Source organism: Scylla paramamosain, chromosome 9, assembly GCF_035594125.1.
Source record: "Scylla paramamosain isolate STU-SP2022 chromosome 9, ASM3559412v1, whole genome shotgun sequence".
NCBI lineage: Eukaryota > Metazoa > Arthropoda > Malacostraca > Decapoda > Portunidae > Scylla > Scylla paramamosain.
In genome coordinates, this window is record NC_087159.1 from 16,387,501 (window position 1) to 16,413,760 (window position 26,260).

The 26,260-nt window shown below is 35.3% G+C and overlaps 1 protein-coding gene across 1 annotated transcript in view; it reads left to right on the plus strand.

Annotated features, from left to right (window-relative positions):
- LOC135103684 (calcium/calmodulin-dependent protein kinase type II alpha chain-like) overlaps positions 1–26,260 on the plus strand; it is a 166,001-nt gene that overhangs the window by 100,987 nt on the left and 38,754 nt on the right. The window contains exon 12 of the mRNA XM_064010255.1: positions 5,822–5,911. Within this exon, the coding sequence (XP_063866325.1) occupies positions 5,822–5,911 (90 nt within the window). The remainder of the gene's footprint in view (positions 1–5,821; positions 5,912–26,260) is intronic.

Here is a 26,260-nt window from a genome sequence, read left to right on the forward strand (position 1 = left end):
CTGCTACATCCTTCCATTAGCTCTGTCCTGGCTTCTGGCTCACTTTTGGAGCCAAGCCACAGTAAAGCTAGTCAAGTGCATGGCTGTAACTAGATTTGCTTGTTAGTTCTGGGCTCCACCTTCCTTGTGGTTCATGCTGATAATTTAGAGAACTTTCATGAAGAGTGGAGCCATGAGCTGTACTTGTATATCTTGTTACATTCCCATCACCCACAGCTTTGTGGGGAAACCCATATGGCTGCAGGGAACAGTCACCTTTAGCTGTATGAGGCAGTCACTGCATGAGAGGTACAACCAGTCTCTTGCCACAGAATAAGAAATGTGATTTACTGATACAGCTTTATGATGTAATTTTCTCACATCTTTTTAATTAGTGCCAAGCCTTGACTTTCTAAGAGGCTAGCACATATTTCTTCTTTTAATTCTGCACTTGAACACACACCTTTGTTGCAAAGTATAATGTTGAGGATCCTATGTGGCTTGAGAAGTGGAGTGTGCTGTAGAGTAGTCGGGCAGTTGCATTGACTAGTGGAATTGGCCTCAGAATGATGCTGAAGAGTAATCATTCAAAGTAAATAACCAGTCATGCTTGAATTCTTAAATGCTGTACGAGTAAGCTGTTTAGGGCACCTCTCAAGTCCACAAAGTTGTAGTAGTTTAGTTGTTGACCTCAGTAGTGATGATGCAACTTAAGAGTTGAAGTTTTCCCCACCTCTTCCCTTCACTTCTTGAGCACCTGGTAATTATTCTATTTTCAACTAATTATTAATGCTTTAATAGGAATAATTAACATGTTTTCTCAATTACATACTAATTATTTGTAAGAAAAATAAAATTGATCATGATCTGTGTGTGTAAAAATTTGATGCTTAAATGCAGTAAAGATATGTCAGTTATTAATTAATCCAGTTGAACTGTGATTCTGTTCAGAAACAAATAACAACCAATTCAATTAATTTTTACTATGATAATGATATAATGTATAATATCTTTTTCCTATATTCTGATCATATTGATGGCTTAGAGTTTAAAGAAAATTATGTGTCCTCTTTTTGATGTTCTTTTCCACAATGTATCAAGTTTTGTGTCATTATCTTCATCGGTCTTTACCACTCAGCAGGCAGACCTTTCATGTAACATTTCCACTGAGTCACTCTTAACAGTATACAGTCTTGTTCCTTCAGTACTGTCATCCATGCTCATGTAAGGCAAAGTGCCCTAATTATAGACAAGGCAACACTTCACCTAGTGCTGACTGCAGTGTCCACAAAAGTTAAGGTTCTCTAATTAGCATTTTTTACAGGTGAGGAACTTGTGTGAAAATTGGGACCTGATCGTGATGAAGGAATTGCATAATTATGGCACTTGACTCTCTATCTGTGAAATCTGAGAATTTGTATAATTTGTCAAGAAAAAGGTCTGCTTTGCTGAGTTTTAAAAATCCACCCTCCCTCATTTTACAAGCCCATAACACCTAATATATAGGGCATAAGTTGCACACCCGTGATGGCATATGTTCCTAATACCACTCTGTCTTCTTCTCCCATCTTGTGGTAAATCCCATGGCACTATGATGTCCTCTCTCCTAGAAAGTGGTAAGCCCGTTCCGGCGCTGCAATGCTTCTGTGTGGTATTGTTTTACTTTGATAGAACTTTTGTTTTCAATACATATATAAATTTATCATACATTATTTGCAGTCTTGTGCTTGTTGTTTGCATTCTTGTTTTGTTTTTTTCAAAGACCATTGATTTAAATAGCAATAATTTTGACTAGGAGAGTGAAGGTGATACTCATCCTGCATGGTATGTTATTGCTTCGTTGGGTACAAATTGCACATCATTTTCATACAGTTTTTTTAAATCAAGCTTTTCATCACATATAGGCTAAAGCTAATGTTGGCTGTGTAATCTGTATCAAAATAGTTTTCACAAAAATGAAATGGAAACACAAAATGAGACAGAAAATCAAAACATATCAGTTATTACACAGCTTCTCTGAATAATACCATCTTATGAGAATTGTTGGTTTAGGAAAATCAATATTTTACCATTATTAAAGGGACAGTTATTTTGGGGTACTAATGAAAGACTATACTTTATGAGCTTCTGAAGCCAGCCAACTTAAAAAAGTATAGTTTAATTTAGATGTTTCTTAATAGCTTATATAGATACATAATTTTTCCTGCTAAAACAAAAGACTGAGCACATGGGATATAAAATGGCCATCACCTTTAGGTTTTCCAAGCATCAGTTGTAATGATTTGAGATCCTACCCTATACAGATTAGATGTTGATTTTGTAAGATGTCAGCTGATAAACATTGGATGGAATTTTTTTGGTTGTAGGGATTGTAGGATTTTAGTTGTGATTCATTCCAGTCCGAAAAAATAAAAACAAAATTAAATGACATGCCTTGTAATTATAGAATAACATAGATGGGATATGCTGTGTATTTATTTTTTCTTGTGTAGTTATAGAAAAATACAAGAGTTAGGTGGACTTGAAAAGATGGCTAATGAACTTCATTATTTGGTTCATTAATTTTGCATCAAGAATTTTGTGCTTATGGATAATTCATTTAATCTTCATACTAGGTCTTTGAATTGCACATCCCTTATCATTAATGTTATTATTTTTCCATCACCCAGTCTTATCTTTATTCATTGAAGTAAGATTCTGAAATACTGACCTGTATCCATACAACAAGAAAGTTCAAACGGGTATTATACATATCAAACTGCTTATTCAGTAAGTTTGGGACTACAGGTTACCAAGTTTTGAAAATTCATTTAGTATCCATGCCCAAAGCTTTATATGCATTTTTTTTTTTTTTTTTTTATGTATGGATTTGTTTATCCGCATACTGAAAAACTGTATAAAAAAAAAAAACACATATTGGATGCAGGGTTACTCAGTATGTGCACTTCCTGCACAGGACGCTGCACATTACCCTTCTTTACAGTGCACTGTTCTTATACAAGATGAATGCTTAAAGAAACATCCTGCATATATATATATATATATATATATATATATATATATATATATATATATATATATATATATATATATATATATATATATATATATATATATATATATATATATATATATACATATATATATATATATATATATATATATATATATATATATATATATATATATATATATATATATATATATATATATATATATATATATACACACACACACACACACACACACAGTGGAACCTCAGTTACTGAATGTCTCCCTTAATGAATAGCTTGGTTTTTTTAACAAAAATTTAGGTCAATTGCTTCGGTTGCCATACCATAATGCAGTTTTTTAACAAAGTTACATGATTTCAAATACTACAAGACATAGCAAAAGCTGCCATTTACTACTAATTTATAGTTTCTATAAATATTTCCTTCATTTTTTATATATTTGGAGGAGAGATACAGAAGGTAAGACAGTAATTAAATCTTTGAAATAAGTTAAATGTGATCCCGTTGAAGAACTTCAATGTAAACAAACAAGGTTCAGTACTCAGGAGTAATCCTGAGCTTCCTGTGGCTCTCTCTATGACCCACAATGTTATCATTACTGCACAACTGCATTTTCCCAGTAGTTTTTCCCAGCAGCAAGATGTCTAAGTGTTATGATCACCTTCACTTTGGTGATGAATGGGTTGCTTTTCTCTGTGTCACTCTGTAAGGCTTCCCTCACCTGATCGGTGACAAAGAGAATGCCTGCATGGTCTAAACAATATCTTTTGATGAGTTCTGTGTCACTAAGTTCATTCATTACATCCTTTCTGGATAAAATATTTCTAAGCTGGAGATGTAGGAGAGTGGCCACCTTAGCAGTGAATTCATTCAGGAATGAATTAAGTTAAAAAACTGAGGCTCCACTGTATATATATATATATATATATATATATATATATATATATATATATATATATATATATATATATATATATATATATATATATATATATATATATATATATATATATGTGTGTGTGTGTGTGTGTGTGTGTGTATACTTTTGCAGCAAATATTTATTGATTGATTGATTAATTAATCATTTTTAGTATTCTAAATAACATAATATGATTCAGCATTACATTTCTATTTTTAACTAGATAATTAATCCATTAAAGATGAATGAAGAAAACTTTAGCATGTTACCAGATTCAGAATTAATTGTTTACATTAATTATCTTAATTTCATTTATATGTAGGCCCAAATAAACCTTGTATAAAAAGAGGAGTGAAGTAGAGTGAAATAGGATACGTAATGGTCATATTATGGCAGAGTTTCAACTTGATGAGATTGGGAGTTTTGCAATTGACTGTGATCATCCTTCGATTACCAACCTTGATTTTCATTGCAGCAGTGTCAGTGCTGAACCATCACTGTCAGAAATCATAAAGAATTTCTTTGGGAGTCTGTATTTTGACCAGGCAATGCAAGTGTTGCCTCACACAAAAATGAAACTATTAAAAGGTTCATTATCCCCACCTAAATATCCCATGGCTGTCATCATTCACTTAATGTGTGTTTGGAGTTGGTTATTAAATCCTTCATTGTGCATGATCATTTCTTTTGTGTAGCATGGCTTTGCATTTTGTAAAAAAAAAAAAAAAAAAAAAATAGGAGCAGTTTCAAGAGATCTCAATCTAAGCCTCAGTAAAAGTAGAGGAATCTCTGCCATCAAAGTGCCTTACTTTTATTGGGTAAGTAAGGCAGTGGATGGGAAATCTTTGTTGTTTTCCTTTGAAGCTGCTGCTTGTGCTAAATGGAAGGCTAAATTTATAAAGTTTATGATTCCTTGAATGCTTTTCTAGCTTTGACCTTATTAGTGTCATAACATTCTCCATAAATACTATTAAGATTTTTCCCATGTTTGATCTCTCAAAAATTTTTTTTAATTTGAGTGCATTGAAGATATGAATTAACAGTATGGATATATATATATATATATATATATATATATATATATATATATATATATATATATATATATATATATATATATATGAACATTTTGCAAACAGCAAGTCAATGTGTTTGCTCTTTTCTATACAGTTATAGAAATCATGAGTTATGGTGCAATTACATGTCAAGTTGTTTTATGCTACTTTCTTGTGCTCAGATGTTGTTTGGTCTTATTATCATTATGTGGGTATATATATATATATATATATATATATATATATATATATATATATATATATATATATATATATATATATATGTGTGTGTGTGTGTGTGTGTGTGTGTGTGTATTCTCATAATATCAGTAACTTTACAGTAGGTCCACAAGTCAATGGTAGCCATTATACATTCTTATCTGTATTCCTTATTGACTGATAGATCTTATAGTGTGGGCATTTCTAGATGAGACAACCTTTGCCCTGATGGTAGTTATTTATATCAAACAAAGAAAGATATTTACTCTGCCTTCACTTTGTGCACAGTAAAATGTGAAATCTTTGTCCGAATTATAGTGATACCCATTTTTAGTAGAATTTGTTGTGTATGAATGAGTCACAAATACACAAGATGTAGTATGAGCTCCATATCTAGAAATCAATAAGGGAGCAGTTTATGTAAGAAATCAGATGTCATTTTATTTACTTTCATTTGGCTTGGTAAGTAGACCAAATTTTCCAATATCATATTAAAAAATTCTGGATATAGGTAAAGGTATTCCAGTAGAAAACACAGTAGCAATGAAGAAACTGGGACAGCAAAGTAGACTTGCAAGTGGCTGAGCTGGCCAGTCATCCCCTTCAGAGTTACCACTTTGTTCCTCTGCCCTCAGGCCGTTCCATCATCACCAAAAAGGGAGATGGGTCACAGGTTAAGGAAAGCACTGATTCCAGCACCACCATAGAAGAGGAGGATGTAAAGGGTAAGAGACAAGAAGTATTACAGTACTGTAGAGTAGAATTTGAAATAAGATGAAAAGCTATTAAGAAGTATTCCATAAATCTGGTTGAACATTATTAACCCAGACAGAATTTTTTTTTCTTTTTTTAATTGCTGAAATTTTGCAAATCTATATATTTTTTTTAGAAATGTCCATACACCACTTCCTGTAAATTATATTAATAAATATGACCTTTGATAGCTTTTCATCTTTTTTTTTTTTTCCCCACCTTACCCTTCATTCTTAATGTTTGGAATAATATGCTGCTGCCTTTCAAAACCACTGTTTATTAACACAGCACTTAATTGTTTCTAAGTCTCACAACCAAGGAAGTTCATGCTGGACATCTGTGTGACAAGGTGCACAGCTGGACTTCCAATAATGACAAAGTACACCTGAAACTATGAATACTTTAAAATCTCTGCAGCATATATTACTATGTTGACCATTTACTGCAACTAGAGGTAATACACTCACATCCATCCACCCAACGAAACACACACACACACACACACACACACACACACACACACACACACACACACACACACACGCGTGCGTGCGCTCACACACACATATGAGTGTAGCTCAGGCTCTATAAATTACAACTAGGTAAATACAGACGTACCTCGGTACTCGACCATAATCCGTTCTGAGGTGGTGGTCGAGCACCGATTTGTTCGAACACCGAAACCAATTTTCCCATAAGAAATAATGGAAAGTATTTTAATCCGTTCTTACCACTAAGAAAAATACCTAAAATATTATAATACCTAAAATATTATACTGCGACTCGAGGTCGGACACTCGTACACCACTTTCATATTTTGCTATAATTTCCTTCTTCAGTTCAATAGTGGTCCTCACTGTTTTCCTCTTTGCCTTCCCCTTATCACTGTCTTTCTTTGGACCCATTATTAAGGGCTAGAGCAACACGAAAAAGTTTAAATCTGGGAAGAAATACTCGAACAAACTGCGTACGTCTTACTCCGCTGGCGGTCTGAGTCGAAGTGACGCTTACCCGCTGGCCGAGAAGGGCCGAGAAGGGCCGAGGAGCGCGTTCGGGTCGACTCGGCTAGTCGAGTACCGAAAATCTGTTCGAGGTCCGATGCATTTTCTACTCAAATTTTTTGGTCGAGCACCGATTTGGTCGAGTATAGAGGAGGTCGAGTACCGAGGTACGACTGTACATGTTATTTGTGGTTTGACAACATTATTTTCTCTGCCCTAGTCAGGGATCACAGGTTCATCCAATTCAGGATTTTTTTGTCATTGTAAATTTTCCATTATGATTATATACAGTGTATTTTGAATGAGCTTATCCAGGATGTGCTGTAGTTATGATGTGATGGGTACATACACCAAAAAGAAAACATTTTTTTCACTACCAAGAAAGATACCATACTGAAAAATTCTCTCCCAGTGTTTATATGATAACACACACACACACACACACACACACACACACACACACTTGCATCACTGCAGTACTCTCAAGTTGTGGTTAGCTGGTAAACATCAGTCATTAAGTATGAATGATTTATGAAGTTCTTTGTTTCTGTTTTTGCTTTTAGATATATTAAGTGTGATTATAGATACTTTATATTATAACCACATGAGCTGAAGTTTGTCACACCTGAGGACTTTTGAGAACAAAAATTCAATATTATGGTTTGCAGTGTTATTTATTCCACCACCAGTGTCAGGTCATTAATTCTCATGTCTATCAGGCTGCCAATTCTGATGCCTGTTTCCTGGAATTGCTTCAGTGGGATGGCCATGGTAAAAAGATCTTTTTTGCTTTTGTCGATGCATTTTTTTTTTTATATCTACCACTCTTTCTCTCACACTCCACTTTTTTTATTTATTTATTTTATTATTTATTTTATTATTATTATTATTATTATTATTATTATTATTATTATTATTATTATTATTATTATTATTATTATATATTTTTACCTAGCACCGTTTGTTAGACCATGATTGAGAGATATGGTCATGCAGAAAGAATTTGGGAAAGAAAGGGTGACTAAAGCAAAATCTTCCAGATTCAGAGCTGAAAGCAGATACAGTAATAGAAAATTATAAGAAAGATCATGAAAGGACAGGAGAGATGGTTGAGAGTTGGTTTGGTATTCTGTAGAAAATGAGGGAAAAAATGAAAGATAGGAAAGAACTAAAAATTGGATAAAACCAGATAGATATGCTGGTCCTACAGAGAATTCCAAGCAACATGCATCAGAATGCACTGACAAACAAGTAAAAGTGATAGAAAATCTATTTTGTTATATTCCTTAGCTTGAAATGTACTGACTTTTCTCTGAGTATCAAAAATCCTCACTTGGCAAACATTTTAGTAATGAAAAATGTTTTGTAGTAGGTAGATCTCCAGATTTTCAGTTTCATTAAATAATTGATGATGTAATGTAGTCCATTGTTTCAGCTGTTGTTTTGTTGCTTTATATGTTTTGTGTGATTAATTATGTAAAGCTACTGCAAAGTATTTGGATTTCCTATTTTGTATTTTATAGAATCCAGTATAACTTGACCTTGTAGATAGCTGCTCAAGGAACACACTTATTAATTATTATTGTTTAACTAAAATTAGCAATGAAAATAGCAATGGATGGTGGCAATACAGAGGTAGACAGTGATTCAGTAGCACATCTTGAAGCCTAAAATAAATGTTGAACAAAACCAATGAATGATAAATAATGGCAAGGAATTTTATGCTTTATAGAATACTTTTGTGTTGTAATTTTTGGTTTATGTGATATTTTTCTAATAAGGATTAGAATGATTGTTTGGCATTCTCTGTGGCTAAGATGCTCAAGTTACAAGGTAAAGTAATTACAGCCCAGAGAGTGTCAGGCAGAAGGCCATTACCATGTCCTAAAATCTTCAAGTAAATAATTTGTGAAGCTTTATTACCTATTCACTTGAAGGATGTTGACAGTGCTGCTACCTGATGAGCTCTTGCCTCTGGAAAAGAACTGTAATCATAGATCATGCTAATGTGATGTTATATATGATTTTGATCCTTGAGCAATATACATAACTAATAATTACTAATGCTCTGCTTGGAATAAACTAACACATGCTTACAATGCCCGACGAATTATGAGAACAAACATGACCCGGCATTTACTGTGTCATAGATGACCATCAGGGAAGACTCACACACATGTAGGCACTACTCACCAGAGCAACTCACACACATACACTGCCTTTTTAGCTCAGTATAAGTAAAGAACATTGTTGCGGAAAATCTTTGTAATATTAATTGTAGTATTGACTGTGGTCAGAAGCAAGAAAGAAAGACTGTAAGAGCTGAAAACAACAAAGCTTCCATGTAACTTACATCATGAACTCCTATTTTAGGAATTTAATTTTTAGTATGCATAGAATGGTTGGTTGAAATGTTATAAGAGTGGAGGATTTTCATGCTGAGAAGCACTTTGGGATTTGTTTGAATATTGGTTTTCTCATTCTTCTGTCTGTGTGACCCTTGTGTAAGGCTAATATCCTTCATTGTTACAAAGATAAATATGTCCTGAATGACTTCCATTGATATAGGATAACTGCTTATATGTATCATGTGTTCTGTATGATTTGATGGATGCATAACTAGTGTTTCATTATGCATAATGGTGTCATGTTGTTAGTCTATTGTATCTGCTAAATATTTTAGTAGAATCCATTTGCTCTTTTTTTGATGTTGCATATTCTTAAAAGCCAGATCAGCGTACAATTTTAGATCACTATGTACATTGAAGAAAAAGATATCAGTATTAAAAATTGTGTTGGTTAGAATATTTTGTCACTCTTAAATGTGTACATTTATCCATTGTTACTATTTGTAACACTCATTGGACCTGACTGGTTACATTGTGCATAGTAAGGACCCAAACAAAAATACCAAAGAACACTGAAGTGTGAAAGAGTCTATCTTTCTTTTGAAAAATGAAGACTTAAAAAGCTGTCACTGAAATAGTCTTTGTATATTTGCATATTTGCATACATATATCTCCAACTTGATATCCTAAATCATCTTTATCAAAACATGTTGGGTGTCATTTGTGGTCTTTTCCGTACACACCACTTACATGAGATCCATATATTTTCTTCACTAATTGCTCTTTTTTCCTATTCCTTTTACATGCCCAAACCATCATAGCTCTTTATGCATTACTTGAGCACCCAGCTTTCTTCTAACACCAGTTTTCACTTGCATTTTCTCATTTCTCACTTTCATATGTGTTCTTCAGACACTTCATCTCTATCACATTCAATTTTCTCTTCTCTCCTATTCCCACATATCTTATAATTTAAAACAGAATTATTTTCTTTAATTTTCTTATAGATTCTGTGAAATATCTAAAAGAAAAAAAGATTAACTATGCAAGTTATTAGGCTAGATTTACCTCTCTATATAATATTTTATAGACTTGAGCAGAAAAGGAAAATATAGTCAGAATTGTTCATGGCTTTCTTGTTGATTGTACAAGTTGAAGACCTCAGGCCAAACATGAAACAGTGACATTCTCATTCCCCCACAGTCCCTAACCATGAGGAGTTTATTGGCTGGTAGTTGGCTAAAGATTGTACAGCATTAGTTGAATGTGGCCAGTTTGTTCTGCCGTGAATGGATATTTTTATTATCAACAGCAGTGTTGAATCGGTTTATGATCAACATCTTATTTTTTTTATTAGTGTTAACTAATTTTACAAGTTTCAGATTATTACATTTTAATGCAGCTTTATCTACTTTCTAAATTATAACCCCTTAAAGAACCATCAGATCATAACCTCTGTACATGAATTCCCTGCCTGTTGAGCTCCATCACAACCACTGTCACATTGACACATTAGCTGAGATGTGATTAAAATGTTGACGCTGCACCATGAATTGGAGAAAAAAAAAAATTATAAATATTTTTCCTGTACAGAGGAGAAAATCATGGAGTAAACTTGAATCATATTCAGATACAGGATTTAGGATAATGTGAGACATGTTTTGCTAAGGAATTCTTTAAATCTGGCTGAAGGTCAGAAAGGAATAAAAAAAATGCTCTGACATACTAACATACCTGATACATAGTAGAAATTCATCATGTGTAAATTTGGGCTACTTCAAAGGTGGCGGGAGGTCCTTTATGATATTGTATTTTAAAATAGCCACTCTTAGTTGTGACACCAGTAGTCTGGTAATCCCAACTAAATAATGCAAGAATACTGTACTTTCATTGCACTGTGTTAGATTGTATATCATCTTAAAAGGGCAAGCAAATTTTTATAAGTAGCTCATTTCATATATATGAGTGATACCCATGTGAATACTGATTAATATTTTAGGTTTTATACAATTTGTTTGCTGTTCATTATAATACTTTTCACTTTCACACAGGTATTTGTCAGTCTCATGCTAGTTGTAATAACCCTATCAGTACTTTAGGTTTTGTATGTGGACAGGATACTATCATAGGATACCTCAGGGAATTGTTGATGTTTTTGGCATTCAAGTTCACCTCTCCCAAACATAGAAGATAGATGCATATGTGATTTCATTTGTGTGTATAACTTTAATTTACATAAAGCCACAGTATCACGTTTTTTTTATATTTATCATACAGTTAGGATAGGTAAAAGTAATACAAAATATATCAGTAAGTATTAATGATTAACACAGTATGTTATATTTTCATTTATTCATGTAAAGAATTACAGTATTAGTTAACTTACCAACCAACTAATTGTATGAGAAACTCAGTTTATTTTATTTTTTTTATTTTTATTTTTTTTTATGTAGGAAGGATACTGGCCAAGACCAACTAAAATCTAAAAAAAAAAAAAAAAGCCCACTGAGATTCCGGTCCCCGAATAGGGTCTGAAGTGGTAGTCAAAAATTGAAGGATAAGTGTATTGAAACCTCCCTCTTCAACGAGTTCAAATCATGGGAAGGTGGAAATACAGAAGCAGGCAGGGAGTTCCAGAGTTTACCAGAGAAAGGAATGAATGATTGAGAATACTAGTTAACTCTTGCATTAGAGTGATGGACAGAATAGGGGTGAGAGAAAGAAGAAAGTCTTGTGCAACGAGGCCACGGGAGGAGAGGGCCATGCAGTTAGCAAAATCAGAAGAGCAGTTAGCATGAAAATAGCGGTAGAATATAGTGAGAGTTGCAACATTGCATTGATGAGAAAGAGGCTGAAGACAGTCAGTTAGAGGAGAGGAGTTGAAATGAAAAGCTTTTGATTCCACCTTGTCTAAAAGAGCAGTATGAGTGGAAGCCCCCCAGACATGTGAAGCATACATGGATACATGGATAGATAAGGCTGTTGTACAGAATTAACAGCTAGGGAGTGGTATTGGATGCTGAGTGGAAGAAACACATTGTGAATGTAAACAGGTGTAGTGACAGAGTAATGAGCATTGAGCTAATGTATGGAAAAGTCACGATTAACATCATCAGTGCCTACACACCACAGGTCAGCTGTAGTATTGAAGAGAAAGAGGATTTTTGGGAACAGATGGATGCACAAATCACTGGGATGGGTGAGGAAGAGAGAATCATCTTTGGGGGTGATCTGAATGGCCATGTGGGAAGAAATAGAAATGTTATTGAGAGAATACATGGGGGATGGGGTGTGGGAGAGAGAAATGAAGAAGGTGAAAATGTGGTGGATTTTGCAGTGGCTTTCGACATGGCAATCTTGAATACTTTTTATAAGAAACAGGAAAATCAGATGTGACATATTGCAGTGGAGGAAGGACAAATCAGATCGATTTCTTAATGTGTAGGAGAAATAACTTGAAGGAAATAAAGAATTTTAAGGTTATCAATGGCGAGAGTGTCGCACCTCAACACAGGCTGATCATGATAGACTTCAAGATGAAAGAGGAAAGAAGGGACAGACAACAATAGCCATCAAGAATTAAATGGTGGAGGTTGAAGGATCAGGAGTTGAAAGCGGAGTTTAAAATCAGAGTGCTGGACAGGATGGTAGAAGCTGAAGATCCAGACACATGGTGGACAACAAACAGCAGGCACATAATTGAGATAGGGGAAGAAGTATGAGGGAAAACATCAGGCAAGGACCCACTGCAGGATAAGGAATCTTGGTGGTGGAATAATGAGGCAAAGAAGGAGGCAAAGAAAATATATGACAGAATGGAAAATGAAGAAGCAGAAAGAGCCTACAGAGAAGCAAATAAAGAAGCGAACAGGTCAGTAGCACAAGAGAAAGCTAGAGCAAGGGAGGACATGTATGATAAATTGGAAACCAGGGAAGGTGAGAAGAGGATATTTACACTAGCAAGACAGAGAGAGAAGTCAACAAAGGATTTTACGCATATCAAGCAGGTTAAAAATAAGGAAGGAAGAGTTCTAATTGATGACAATGAAATAAGAGACCGATGGAAAGAATATTTCAAGGCACTTTTGAATGAGGAAAACCAAGAGGAGTGTTGGAGGATGGGGAACCAAATGATAGGAGAACAACAGCAATTTCAAGGGAGGAAGTCAAACAAGCAGTGAGGAGGATGAACGATGGAAAGGCAACAGGGCCGGATAACATACCCGTAGAGGTGTGGAAGAGTTTATAAGAGGAAAGACTTGAGTGGCTGTGTTGGTTGGTAAATAAGATCTATGAGGAGAAAATCCCAAATGCATGGAGATGCAGTGATATTGTCCCGATATACAAGGGGTAAGGAGACATACAGGACTGTAAAAATTACAGAGGAATTAAATTAATGTCGCATACAATGAAACTGTACAAAAGGATAATTGAGGGGAGAGTAAGGGGAGAAACACAGGAGGGAGACGAACAATTTGGATTTATGCCGGGAAGAAGTACTACCGATGCAATCTTTGCACTAAGACAACTACTGGAGAGGTATGGGGAGAAGCAAAGAGAGTTAAACCTTATTTTTATTGATTTGGAAAAAGCTTATGATAGAGTACCACGCCAGGAAGTTTGGGCTAGTATGAGAAGGAAAGGAGCATCAGAGAAGTATGTGAGAGTGATCCAGGACATGTACGAAGGCTTAAGGATGAGGGTAAGGAGCAGTGTGGGAACAACAGAGGAGTTCTGTGTGAGAGTGGGTCTGCACCAGGGATCTTCTCTGAGCCCATATCTGTTCAACCTACTCATGGATGATAGTGTTCAAAATATAAAGGAGGAGGCACCGTGGACCATGTTGTTTGCGGATGACATCGTCTTGGAGGATGAAAGTAGAGATGGGGTTGAGAGAAAGTTGGAGAGATGGCGAGGAGCATTGGAAGGGAGAGGTTTGAGAATTAGCAGGGAGAAGACGGAGTATCTGAATTTTAATGGTCGACAGGAGAGCGAAGTATGGATGCAAGATATGAAGTTAAAGGGTGTCAAGGAGTTCAGATACTCGTACTTGGACTCTCATATATCAGCGGACAGTAGCCTGGATGGAGAGATCGTTCACTGTATCCAATCGGGTTGGTTCAAATCGGTGGTTAGACCCGCATTGTTATATGGTGCGGAGACGTGGCCAATAAAGAAAGCACAGGAGAATAAGTTGGAGGTTGCTGAGATGAGAATGTTAAGGTGGATGCTTGGGGTGACAAGGAGGGATAAAGTGAGAAACAATTCTATAAGAGGAACAGCCAAAGTAACGGAGGTGACAAAGAAAGTACAAGAAAGGAGAATGCGATGGTTCGGTCATATCAAAAGGCGAGAAGAAGGGTATGTCAGCAGAAGGATATTGGATATGGAAGTGGAGGGAAGAAGACGACGTGGCAGACCAAAGAAAAGGTGGAAGGATCGCATTGGAGAGGACCTGAGGGAGAGAGGATTGAGTGGAGAAGAGGTTGGGGACAGAGCCTTGTGGAGAAGACTAGTGAGGAGCAGCGACCCCATATGAACATGGGAGCAGCCGCAGAAGAAGGAGACAGAATTAGCAGCTAGGGGGGGTGAAAAAAACTGGCATAGACATCTCAGAATGCCTAACTTCATAGAAGCTGTTTTTGCTAGAGATGAGATGTACAGTTTTCAGTTTAGATTATAAGAAGAGGACAGAACAAGGATGTTCAGTGTAGAAGAGGGGGACAGTTGAGTGTCACTGAAGAAGAGGGAATAATTGTCTGGAAGGTTGTGTTGAGCTGATAGATGGAGGAATTGAGTTTTTGAGGCATTGAACAATACCAATTTAATTCCTAAAGGGTTGGACGTTTATGAAAAGACATAGAAAAGTGCAGGGTGGTATCATTAATGTAGGAGTGGATAGGATAAGAAGTTTGGTTTAGAAGATCATTGATGAATAATAGGAAGAGAGTGGGTGACAGGACAGAACCCTAAGGAACACCACTGTTAATAGATTTTGGAGAAGAACAGTGACTATCTACCACAGCAGCAATAGAATGGTCAGAAAGGAAACTTGAGATGAAGTTACAGAGAGAAGGATAGATGCCATAGGAAGGAAGTTTGGAAATCAAAGCTTTGTGCCAGACTCTATCAAAAACTTTTGATATGTCTAAGGCAACAGCAAAAGTTTCACCAAAATCTCTAAAAGAGGATGACCAAGACTTGGTAAGGAAAGCCAGAAGATCACCAGTAGAGTGGCCTTGACGGAACCCATACTGGCAATCAGATTGAAGGTTGTGAAGTGATAGATGTTTAAGAATCTTCCTGTTGAGGATAGATTCAAAAACTTTAGACAGGAAATTAAAGCAATAAGACAGTAGTTTGAGGGATTAGAATGGTCACCCTTTTTAGGAACAGCAAGAAGGAAAGGTAGATGTTGACAGACAGAGCTGAAAGAGTTTGATTAGGCAAGGTGCAAGCACGAAGGCACAGTTTCAAAGAACAATAGGAGGGATCCCATCAGCTTCATAAGCCTTCCAAGGGTTTAGGCCAGCAGGGGCATGGAAAACATCATTGTGAAGAATTTTAATAGGTAGCATGAAGAAATCAGAGCGTGGAGGAGAGGGAGGAACAAGCCCTGAATTGTTCAAGGTAGAGTTTTTAGCAAAGGTTTGAGTGAAGAGTTCAGCTTTAGAGATAGGTGTGATAGTAGTGGTGCCATCTGGTTGAAATAAAGGAGGGAAAGAAGAAACAAAGTTATTGGAGATGTTTTTGGCTAGATGCCAGAAGTCATGAGGGAAGTTAGATCTTGAAAGATTTTGACACTTTCTATTAATGAATGAGTTTTTAGCTTGTTGGAGAACAGACTTGACATGGTTCTGGGCAGAAATATAAAATGCATGAGATTCTGGTGATGGAAGGCTCAAGTACCTTTTGTGGGCCACCTCTCTATCATGTATAGCATGAGAACAGGCTGTGTTAAATCAAAGTTTGAAAGGTTTAGGTTGAGAAAAAGAGTGAGGAATGTATGCCTCTATGCCAGACACTATCACCTCTGTTATGCACTCAGCACACAGAGATGGGTCTCTGTTATGGAAGCAGTAGTCATTCCAAGGAAAATCAGCAAAATACCTTCTCAAGTCCCCCCAATTAGCATAGGCAAAATGCCAGAGGCACCTTGGCTTAGGGGATCGTGAGGAGGAATTGGAGCAATAGGTCAAGATACAAATATGAGATTGTGATAGGAAGAGCCCAATGGAGAAGAGAGGGTAACAGCATAAGCAGAAGGATTAGAGGTTAGAAAAAGGTCAAGAATGTTGGGCCTATTTTCAAGAAAGTCAGGAATACGAGTAGGGTGTTGCACCAATTGCTCTAGATCGTGGAGGATAACAAAGTTGAAGGCCAGTTCACCAGGATGGTCAGTGAAGGGAGAGGAAAGGCAAAGTTGGTGGTGAACATTGAAGTCTCCAAGAAGGGAGATCTCCACAAAAGGGAAGAAAGTCAGAATGTGCTCCACTTTGGAAGTTAAGTAGTCAAAGAATTTCTTATAGTCAGAGGAGTTAGGTGAGAGGTATACAGCACAGATAAATTTAGATTGAGTGACTCTGTTGTCGTAGCCAGATGGTGGAAAACTCGGAAGATTCAAGGGCGTGGGCACAAGTGCAAGTTAAGTTATTGCGCACATAAATCCAACATCCAGCTTTGGATTGAAAATGAGGATAGAGAAAGTAGGAGGGAACAGAAAAGGAGCTACTGTCAGTTGCCTAAGTCACATGTGTTTCAGTGAGGAAAAGAAGATGAGGTTTAGTAGAGGAGAGGTGGTGTTCTACAGACTGAAAATTAGATCTAAGACCACAAATGTTGCAGAAGTTAATGAAGAAATAGTTGAGGGGGATATCAAGACACTTAGGGTCGACACCAGAAGAGCAGTCTGACCTGGGAACATTTGTGGTTCCTTCCCCAAATTGGGACTCTGAGATTGGTGTAGGAGTTGTCATGATAATTTTGAACTTTGAGTGAAGGGTGTGTGTGTAATTAGGTGCTTGTAGTTTTGTGTGAAGGAAGAGGGCAGGCTGTAACTGCCCCCTTGTATTGTGAGATACAAAGGGAAATGTTCAGTGAGATCACAGCTGGGTTTAATGATAAGTTCACAGCACTCCCTGATCCAGTGCTTTAGGCCTCACTGGGAGTAATTATCATTTTGGCAGGTGAATACCATTTTTCCAAAATTTCAAATTTTATATATATATATATATATATATATATATATATATATATATATATATATATATATATATATATATATATATATATATATATATATATATATATATATATATATATATATTAATTGTAATTTTTCATATATAGTGGAGGTAAATAAAACTAATAAAATATAGATATTCACATTGGAAGGTGATACTTTTTGCAACTAGCTGACAGGTTGGTGCCCAGTTAAAAAGAATAGAGCACACAACACTCTTAGATAGGCACATATGCTACTCTTCACATATTGACAAATTCATCTTCATGAATGTAATTCAAGAATGCAGAGTGATTCAAGATGATTGCTTAAAGGTATTACAGAGAGAGAATATTATCTTTTTCCTAGTTCTCTTCAACTTTGTTACCACTACTACCTCTGCCTCTGGTTCACTCTCATATATCATGAAATCTCATGGGAGGTTATTTAGCTGGGCAAGAATATGAGGACCATTATCTTCTGCATAAGTGTCCTTTACCAAATTTTTAAGGTAGAAGTAAATATTAATGAAGAAATAACAAAGCCTATATTGTACTCATCCTGATTTTATGCTTGGGAATGCAGTTGTAGTGCTGGCAACATGACTCAAGGAAACCAGGTTTTGTGTATTGTTCCACATGTCACCATAGCATAGGTGTTGAAGGTTTGCAATACTATCTAAATTTTCATGTCCAGCATAATACCTGAGGAAAACCCAAATAATAAGGATAAAAATCATGCTTCAGGTTGATCTATTCAAAGGTTTCACCATGCTTGAGAGTGATCAGCAGCAGTACTCACTAAAGGTCGTGGCTCGGTGGCATGGATCAGCAATAATTGTCATCATTGAGGATATAACTAAATAGTACATACCTCAAATACTTTAGACTCCTTATGAGTTTATTATTATATCATCAAAGTAGAATAAGAATACAACAAAGAGCAGAAAATGCATAACCTCTCCCCCTGACAACCGACTGCGCACTGAAATGGTACATGACATCAAGGGAACGCCAAGGTGGGAGCCAATAATTTTGGTGAGATTCATTCACCCTCAAAATATGTCCTTCATTGCCAAAAGTCCTGGCCAGCCAGAATATTTGGCAAGTGCTGTAGATGCACCAGTTGGTGGGAGTATGGGTGGTGGTAAGGAGGTGCAGTATTGGAGACTAGCATAAATCTGGTAGGGAGGAGGTAACTCACTCTTCCTCACACTTCACCTTTAAACAGGTAAGATAGAGACAAACTTACATATGATAAACATGAATGTTAGTTTGGCTATTTTAGGGTACATTATAAAGTACATTTAAATTTTAGAAAGTTTATCAGACAGTTTTGTAGCAAGGCTGAAAAAGATAACCTCTTAAAGATTTTTTTCCTTTTTCTTTTTACTAGATTTCTTGTATATATTCACATGATTTGTCATGTGGATTAGGCATATATTGCTTTCCTGTCTCTTTCCATCCATTCTCTTTCCTTATTTTCTGGTCCATCAGCCACAGACTTGTGTTCTAATGAATATGTTTCATTATTGTCTTTTATTAGTGTGTCTTATCATCTTTTTAATAAAGATATTTGAGAGTTGTCTTGATAGCAGGCTATTTGATTCTGAATGAATTACCATCATGGTCATCTATGCTGCTGCTGTTGTAAGTTGATGAATTAATATAGGACTTTGCAGTGCAGGAATTTTCATTTTCATTAGCAAAAGGCTATCAGTGCTTCCATTATTTTTAATTGTATGAATTCAGATACTTCAGAAAACTTAAAAATACTTAAGATTTTGTCAAATAACAAATGGAATGTATTTTCCTATCATATCTTATTATGTTGTATTTTGTTTGAATTTTGAAAGTTGTGGAAATGGTTTTAATTAGTTTAGTCTCTTAAGTGACATGCATTATATTTTGGACCAGGGTGCTATCTAATCCAGAAGCAGATATGCCACACACACAGTAACTCCATTAATTTTGTATATTTTGTTCAACTGGAGGGATGACGATTTTTCATAGAGGTTATATATTTTTGTGTAAAAGTACAAATCGCCTTTGTTTGTGCATTTTTATCTTCATATTTTTTCTTGTGATTCAAAGCTGTTTTCATAGTGAAATTTTCTCTGACATGGCAACCTAGCAAGCAACAGTGCTGTACATGCAAAAATTTTAATTGTATGTTTCTGCCTGTACACATTATAAAACTAACAATCTATTACACATCTTTATATCATGTTGAGATCCCCCCTTAAAGGTGAAGTAACCAAGACAAAACCTCATGTCTTATCTCAATGAAATATTTAAGGTATAAAAGAGCAGGATAGATGTAAAAAGAATTAAAGTCAAAATTTCTTCACAACTATTAGAAATTGTCAATATTTTTCATTGTGCCAGATACCTAAGATTCTCACCATTACTTTTGAAATGTGTTGTGTGTCATTTGCTAATCTTTTGACAAATGTGCCAGCACTGCAGTAGTGAAGAAAGCATTGTTTTATGGAGCTGCCAATTTATATACCCTGTAATATATACACTTCACTATTGTATGTTTATGGTGTTAAATATACTTTGTTTGATGTATTTAATTTAATTATTTGTATATTTGAGGTGCTTAGAATCATACCTACCATACCAAGCACCATTTCTTAAAAACAAGAAAATCGCCTCCAAAGTTTGGCAACACACATATCTCAAGAACTAAAAGAGATATTCCATTGCATTTTATTTTTAAATGTTGTGTAACTTCTTTGCTGTCACATTCTGTCATGGTCATTACAATAATGACAACAGTAATAATGTAATGATAATTGATTTGACTGTGGTGATAATGAGAATGTCAACAATGAAAGTAAAAGTACTAATAAAGTTTATTGAATAGTCATTCTGAGTCATGGTTGATGTCATAATCCATGAATGTGTTGGGGTTACAAGCATCAATGTCAGTGTCAGCCTCGTTGCTTACATTGGTTAAGAATTTCTTCCCTTCCCCTTTACCACTCATACAACTCATAGCAATTATATTTTGCTAGTAAAATAGTACAGAAATGGTAATGCTTGCCTCTACAAATGTAGTCTGTCACCAGTGACATAAACGTGGATGCTGATTGGCCAGGAGGGTGTGTCTCCCTCACTCCCATTGGCTTAGAAGTGCTCATTGGCACTATGTACCTTGCATGGCTAGCTCTCATTGGCTGAGAGTTCTCTACACCACGTAGTCCCTTTAAAGAGACTCTTGGTATCTTATATTTCCATGCTCCAGGCCAAGCTCGAGGCTGTGCGACAGAAGAGTTAAAGTTACATTTACTTAATGGGAATTTTGACCTTATTGCCACATGCATTCTGTACTCACTTACCAGATAGAGGGATGTTTGGAGAACACAGTGCTATAGTTAACTGAGTTTTGGGTACTACAGCACTAGGTAAGGTATGATTCTAAGTGCTTCATTTATTTAGTCATTTGTTTATTTAATTTATATACCTGGGAGGCCTAGCACCGTTAGCAATGTAGCATAGATCATTGAAGACAAGTGAGTTCATGAGCCTAAACCATCCATCGCCATCAAAAAAGAAGAGATGCCTTCTCATAGCCACAGCAGAAATTTATTTAATTAACACACAATGGTACAAGATTCTGATATCATCCCTCTCTACATCCAAATGAAGGGAGCAAGTGTCATATATATTGATTATGATAGTAGAGATAAACATTTAAAAATATGTACTGATTTCACTCCATTACCACCATGTTGTGCTAGTTTTATACTTTAAAACAACCAAATCTCTTGATTTAGTCGTCATCAAAATTATTTTTTTCCTCTTTGTTTCACTGGATTTGTGTATTCATCACCATTTTCATTTGCCCCACTTCATGCCAGCCCATTCACTCACCACAACACCAACCAGTTTTGTGCACTGCAGGTGGCTGGGGCACAGGTCACTGCTCACCTCATGCTACTTGTGTTTTGCTTGGAATCTTCATAATGCGTGGCATTCACAGACTGGTACATCCAAAAGCAACACAATGAAGATGCTCTCACATTGCATATTATGCACAGCTAAGATTTTTTATGCATTACTGTGATGTTTTGGGACTATATGGGACTGTTGGTGAAAGTATAGGTTTTTAATACTGTGAATATTAGAAACTTGGTTGTCCATACATGTGTGGGAATGTGGAATTTGTTTTTTAGTGTAATTCTTGTGAGTATTTTTCATTTTCCTAAAATTCCAGGATTATTCATAATCCACATCCACACATTCATCATGAGCATTCCTTTATATTTGACTCACAGACTCACTATTAGGGAGAGTACCAATCATCACTGACTGTGCTACATAAGAGTCAGTTGCACTGTATACCCAGGTCTCTCCACATCAAGACCCAAGAGCAGAGCTGGTTTCATCCTACTGCACCATATTACACCCATCCCTTTTCCAATATTTTATCTAATTAGGTAATCAGACTGTTAAGGAACCTTGAATTTATTTGATCAAGGCCAAGAGTACCATCTAATCCCAGACACTAAACAAAATAAAGATCACTGAATGGGTTTAAATCATAAAAAAATGGCAGTTTTTGCTTTATCTGATAACAAATATCCATACAGTAAGGCCCCTTTCAAATAGTGGCATTCAGTAGTGCTTCTCAGCTACTACTGCACTACTAGACTAGAGGCTTTCACACTTAACCATGACTGCAAAGAAAGTAGTGCTGCAAATGAACATGTAAGCACTTGCCTTCACCATGAATAAAAGTTGCATTGCTCATCATATTATCTAGCATTCAATTGTAACTTTAAAACGTGGCTGCAGCCGCACCACTATTTTAGCATTGCATAAGAGGTGTGACAGGTGTTGCTAATGCCTCATTCAGTTTAACTTTCACTTAAGCAGAGCTTCAGATGCAAATTAGCAGTACCATCAATGCTCATAAGTAGCACTGCAGAAGGGCGACTCACAAGCCACAGAGCACCACTGCTAAGTGTCCTCATGTGGAAGGGGCCAAAGATCAGTATGGGAAATCAAGTACTATGGTGAATCATGTATTACAAATTAACATTTCTTAAAAACTGTTCATTAATCCTGGATTTTAACTTGTGAGTAATGATAGATATTTCACTCTTTTTGTCCATCTGAACCATTTCTCAGCATTTAGTGAGGTAAATTCTGTTATGTTTCTAATGTTACTCTGCAATGGCAGATTAGATAAAAAATAAAAATTCATAATTTCAAATTTTATTAATCAAATGCTATGTTATGATTTGTCTATACTAATTTTGGTGTAAATTATCCCATAATGGTGCATTCTCAAAGGATAAGACTTATGGAATGTAACTCATTCACAAATTACTATTCACTTGTACTTGCTTTTTTCAAACTCTCATACCAATATTACTGTTTTGCATTTGTTACCATACAAAATAGGAACAAAACTTATGTATTTTATATGATTAAAATCCATATAGTTCTCTATTGGTGTCATTTATAAGGTGGTATACTCTTAACATTGATTACAAGTTCATAATTCCTCAAATCATTAAAATTATTTGATATTTATTTAATTGTCATCTCTTGGAAATTCATTAATCCTTTCTTTTGAAGAACCTTTATTACTATAGCATGAAATCAACCCTTCAACAGACATCAGACTGCATAACTGCATATTATTATAGTTTGCTTGGTGAATAAGCCAGATAAGAAATGACAGTTCTGTTTTTATACTTTCTTTACTCCCTGTCAAGAATGAGAGGAATCATCCTTACTTTTTGTCAACTTTTTTTTTTTTTTAATGCCCCTACTTGTAATGAAGAACCATGTGTATGTGACAGACTTACTTCTTTGAGACAAGGAATTGTGTTCAGTGAGAGGCTGTTGACTCTAACAAGCTCTGTTGTAGGGGAGCTCAGTTGTAAGGTTTCTCAGAGTTGCTAGGATAGTATAGTGGTCCTGTGAAGAGGATCTTGGGATGTTATATATCTTTGCATTATTTCTCTTTTGACTGACTATCTGGGCATTTGTGGTACCAAATGTAGGCAGCGGTTTGTACTGTATGGCACAAATCCATTTAACATTTCTTGTTATGACTAGACAAAAGTAGTCTTAATTTGAGACAGTGGCTGATATGCTATTCATTAGTAGTGAATCGTGGACTATTGTCTGGCAGATAGTCATCAAAAATCAGTTATTTTATAAATTTATAGGGAACATACCTTTAATCCCTAGGCAATGGGCATGTTGATTAGAGTTTTCTTTTTTTTAGGAAGGAGATTGAAAAGAAATTATTACTCTTACAACAAGCAGAAGCAGTGCACATCATTCTTCTATACTAAGGTGTTGTAGTCACAATTACTAGTTCAGCCTTAAGGTACAATAGTAGAACAATAAATATCTTAGTTCCTTGGTTGCTGTGCCACATTTCAGTATGTGATCATTTGACTGGTTATGACTGTGGCCACAGCTGGTACATTTGCAGTTCCCTGTGCCCAACGCTGTTGATGGGTGATCCATGCTGGTATCAGTATCATTTTCAGCACCTAGTTCTCTTTCTGCAGTGCTTTAATTCAACCATTTTTCTTTGTGTGTGTTCACAGTCACAGTTTGCACAGTGGAGACACAACCAGTCTTTCATTTGCCTAAAGCATTGGGACAAGGTCAAAAATACTAGCTGTGTATGTACTGAATAAAAAAAAACAATAGGGAGCAGTTTTGTAAATGCTATCAGTTCCTGCTCTCTCCTATTTTATGTGCACCAACTATCTGTCCCTTGATTCACACACACTACTGCATCATCCATTGCTTAGGGGTTAATTTTAGGTAGGCTCACCATAGTGATCAGAACCTTATTGTTATTATTATTGTTATTTTAAAATAATTAATTAATTAATTTTTAGTTGTAGTTGGGCTTCATAAAATGGTTATCTGTTATCTGTTATCTGTTTTTTTTTTTCTATTAGTTGCTAAATAACCCTTCTTGTGGGGAAATGCACCTGTAATAAGGATGATATATTATTGTATAAGTTTATTATATGATGGCTAGTGAAACTTGATGCAGTTATAAACTCTAATAGAATAGAATGGCAATGGCTTAGAAATATGATTATAGCTGCTGCACCATCTTCCTTGTGCTGTCTACCTCACATTCTTCATTCAGCAAAAACTCCCTATCTTTATCCTCTGTCAGCACTTTCGAGGGTCAGCTTCTGTGTAATATTTCGCATGTTATCATGTACTGGTGAATGTCTTCATGTCATTTATAATATAGTGAGGCAACTTTTTTTTATATATACACCAAAGGGATTATTATTTGTTTGCAGGTTTTAAGCATAAGAAAAGGCAAAAATGCCTTCAAATACTATATTTTTTGTGTATTTGATACTCTTTGCCAAAACTAAAGAAAAGGTCAGAAACCTACTCTGCATTTTAGTCATGAAAAGCTAGTACAATATTATCTTTCTCTACAAGTACAATAAAAGCTAGCTTGATTTATGTCACTCTTTTTCTTTTTTTTCACAAATTTGATAAGCCACAACCATACCTATAAGTGACACCAAATATGAATCATGACCCCACCAAGCTGACTCATGGGGTCACTCACACTCTCATATGTAACATGGTGACTTGCAGTTTGGTTTCTCATGTGTATTTGATTTGATTCCACACTGTCTCACATATACAGCCTCAATGCTTAAACAAATAAGCAATTTGCCCTGCAAGTGCATCAGAGTGACATGGACAAAGCATAACTTTATAACAAATATGAGTCTGTAGCAAGAAAACTGGCTTTACATTAATCATCATAATATTTATGCTACTCACTGTATCTTCAGTCATTTTTGTGAAATATGAAATCTTTAGTCAGTTTTATGAATGCCAACTTAAAAAAACACTTTACTATTAGAATTATTTATTTTTTTATCATGCATTATAGTTTTAATGAGAAATTAGTGTATGAAAATTATTTTTGTCTTAACAATGGTCTTGAAAATAAGAGTGTCTTATACACAGAAAAATCAGGTAATGCCATTTTGCCTAAGATAATGTTTCATAGAAAGGGACAGGAACTCGAGGACATTCTGTGTCTACACATTGTATTTACGGTGATATTTAGGTCATTTCTTATATGTGTGTGGTCTTCTCAGCCTTGCATCATCCACAAAACATGTTATGGTATGAAATACATTTTCTTGATAATTGTAGTTGAGTTGGCTGAGAAAGGTAATTAGACAGATGGATAGATAAAAGGAGTACTTGGAAAAGGAGTACTTGGGTGACTGAAGTGAAATTTATTGTATATTTCAGTTTGATGAGAAGATATTTAGAAGGGAAGTGCATGAATTTGTTAATAAGTAAAATTGCCTTAGAATAATAAATCAATCATAACTCATATTTACCAATTCAATGTAGAGATGCAAGTTGTATTAAAAATACAACAAATATCAATATTTTGGCTGCAAACTTTTGATAAAGGTTTAAAATATGAATAATTTTTAAGCTGATCAAAACTCACTCTTCATTTTATTCAGTGTCTCAGAAAATCATGTCATACATTAAAAATAAATTCCATACAAGATTCCTTAGTTATGTAAATTATTAGGTTGTAATAATGAAACATAATATGAAATCACTTATTTGTAAAATAGTAGAGGAAGCCAATTCACAAATTATTGTAGTTAAAACACATTCTCATGAAATGTTTTCCACAGTATTTGATATTCTTGAACTATAGACTCTTGATTTCTACTGATTTGTCATTAGAAGT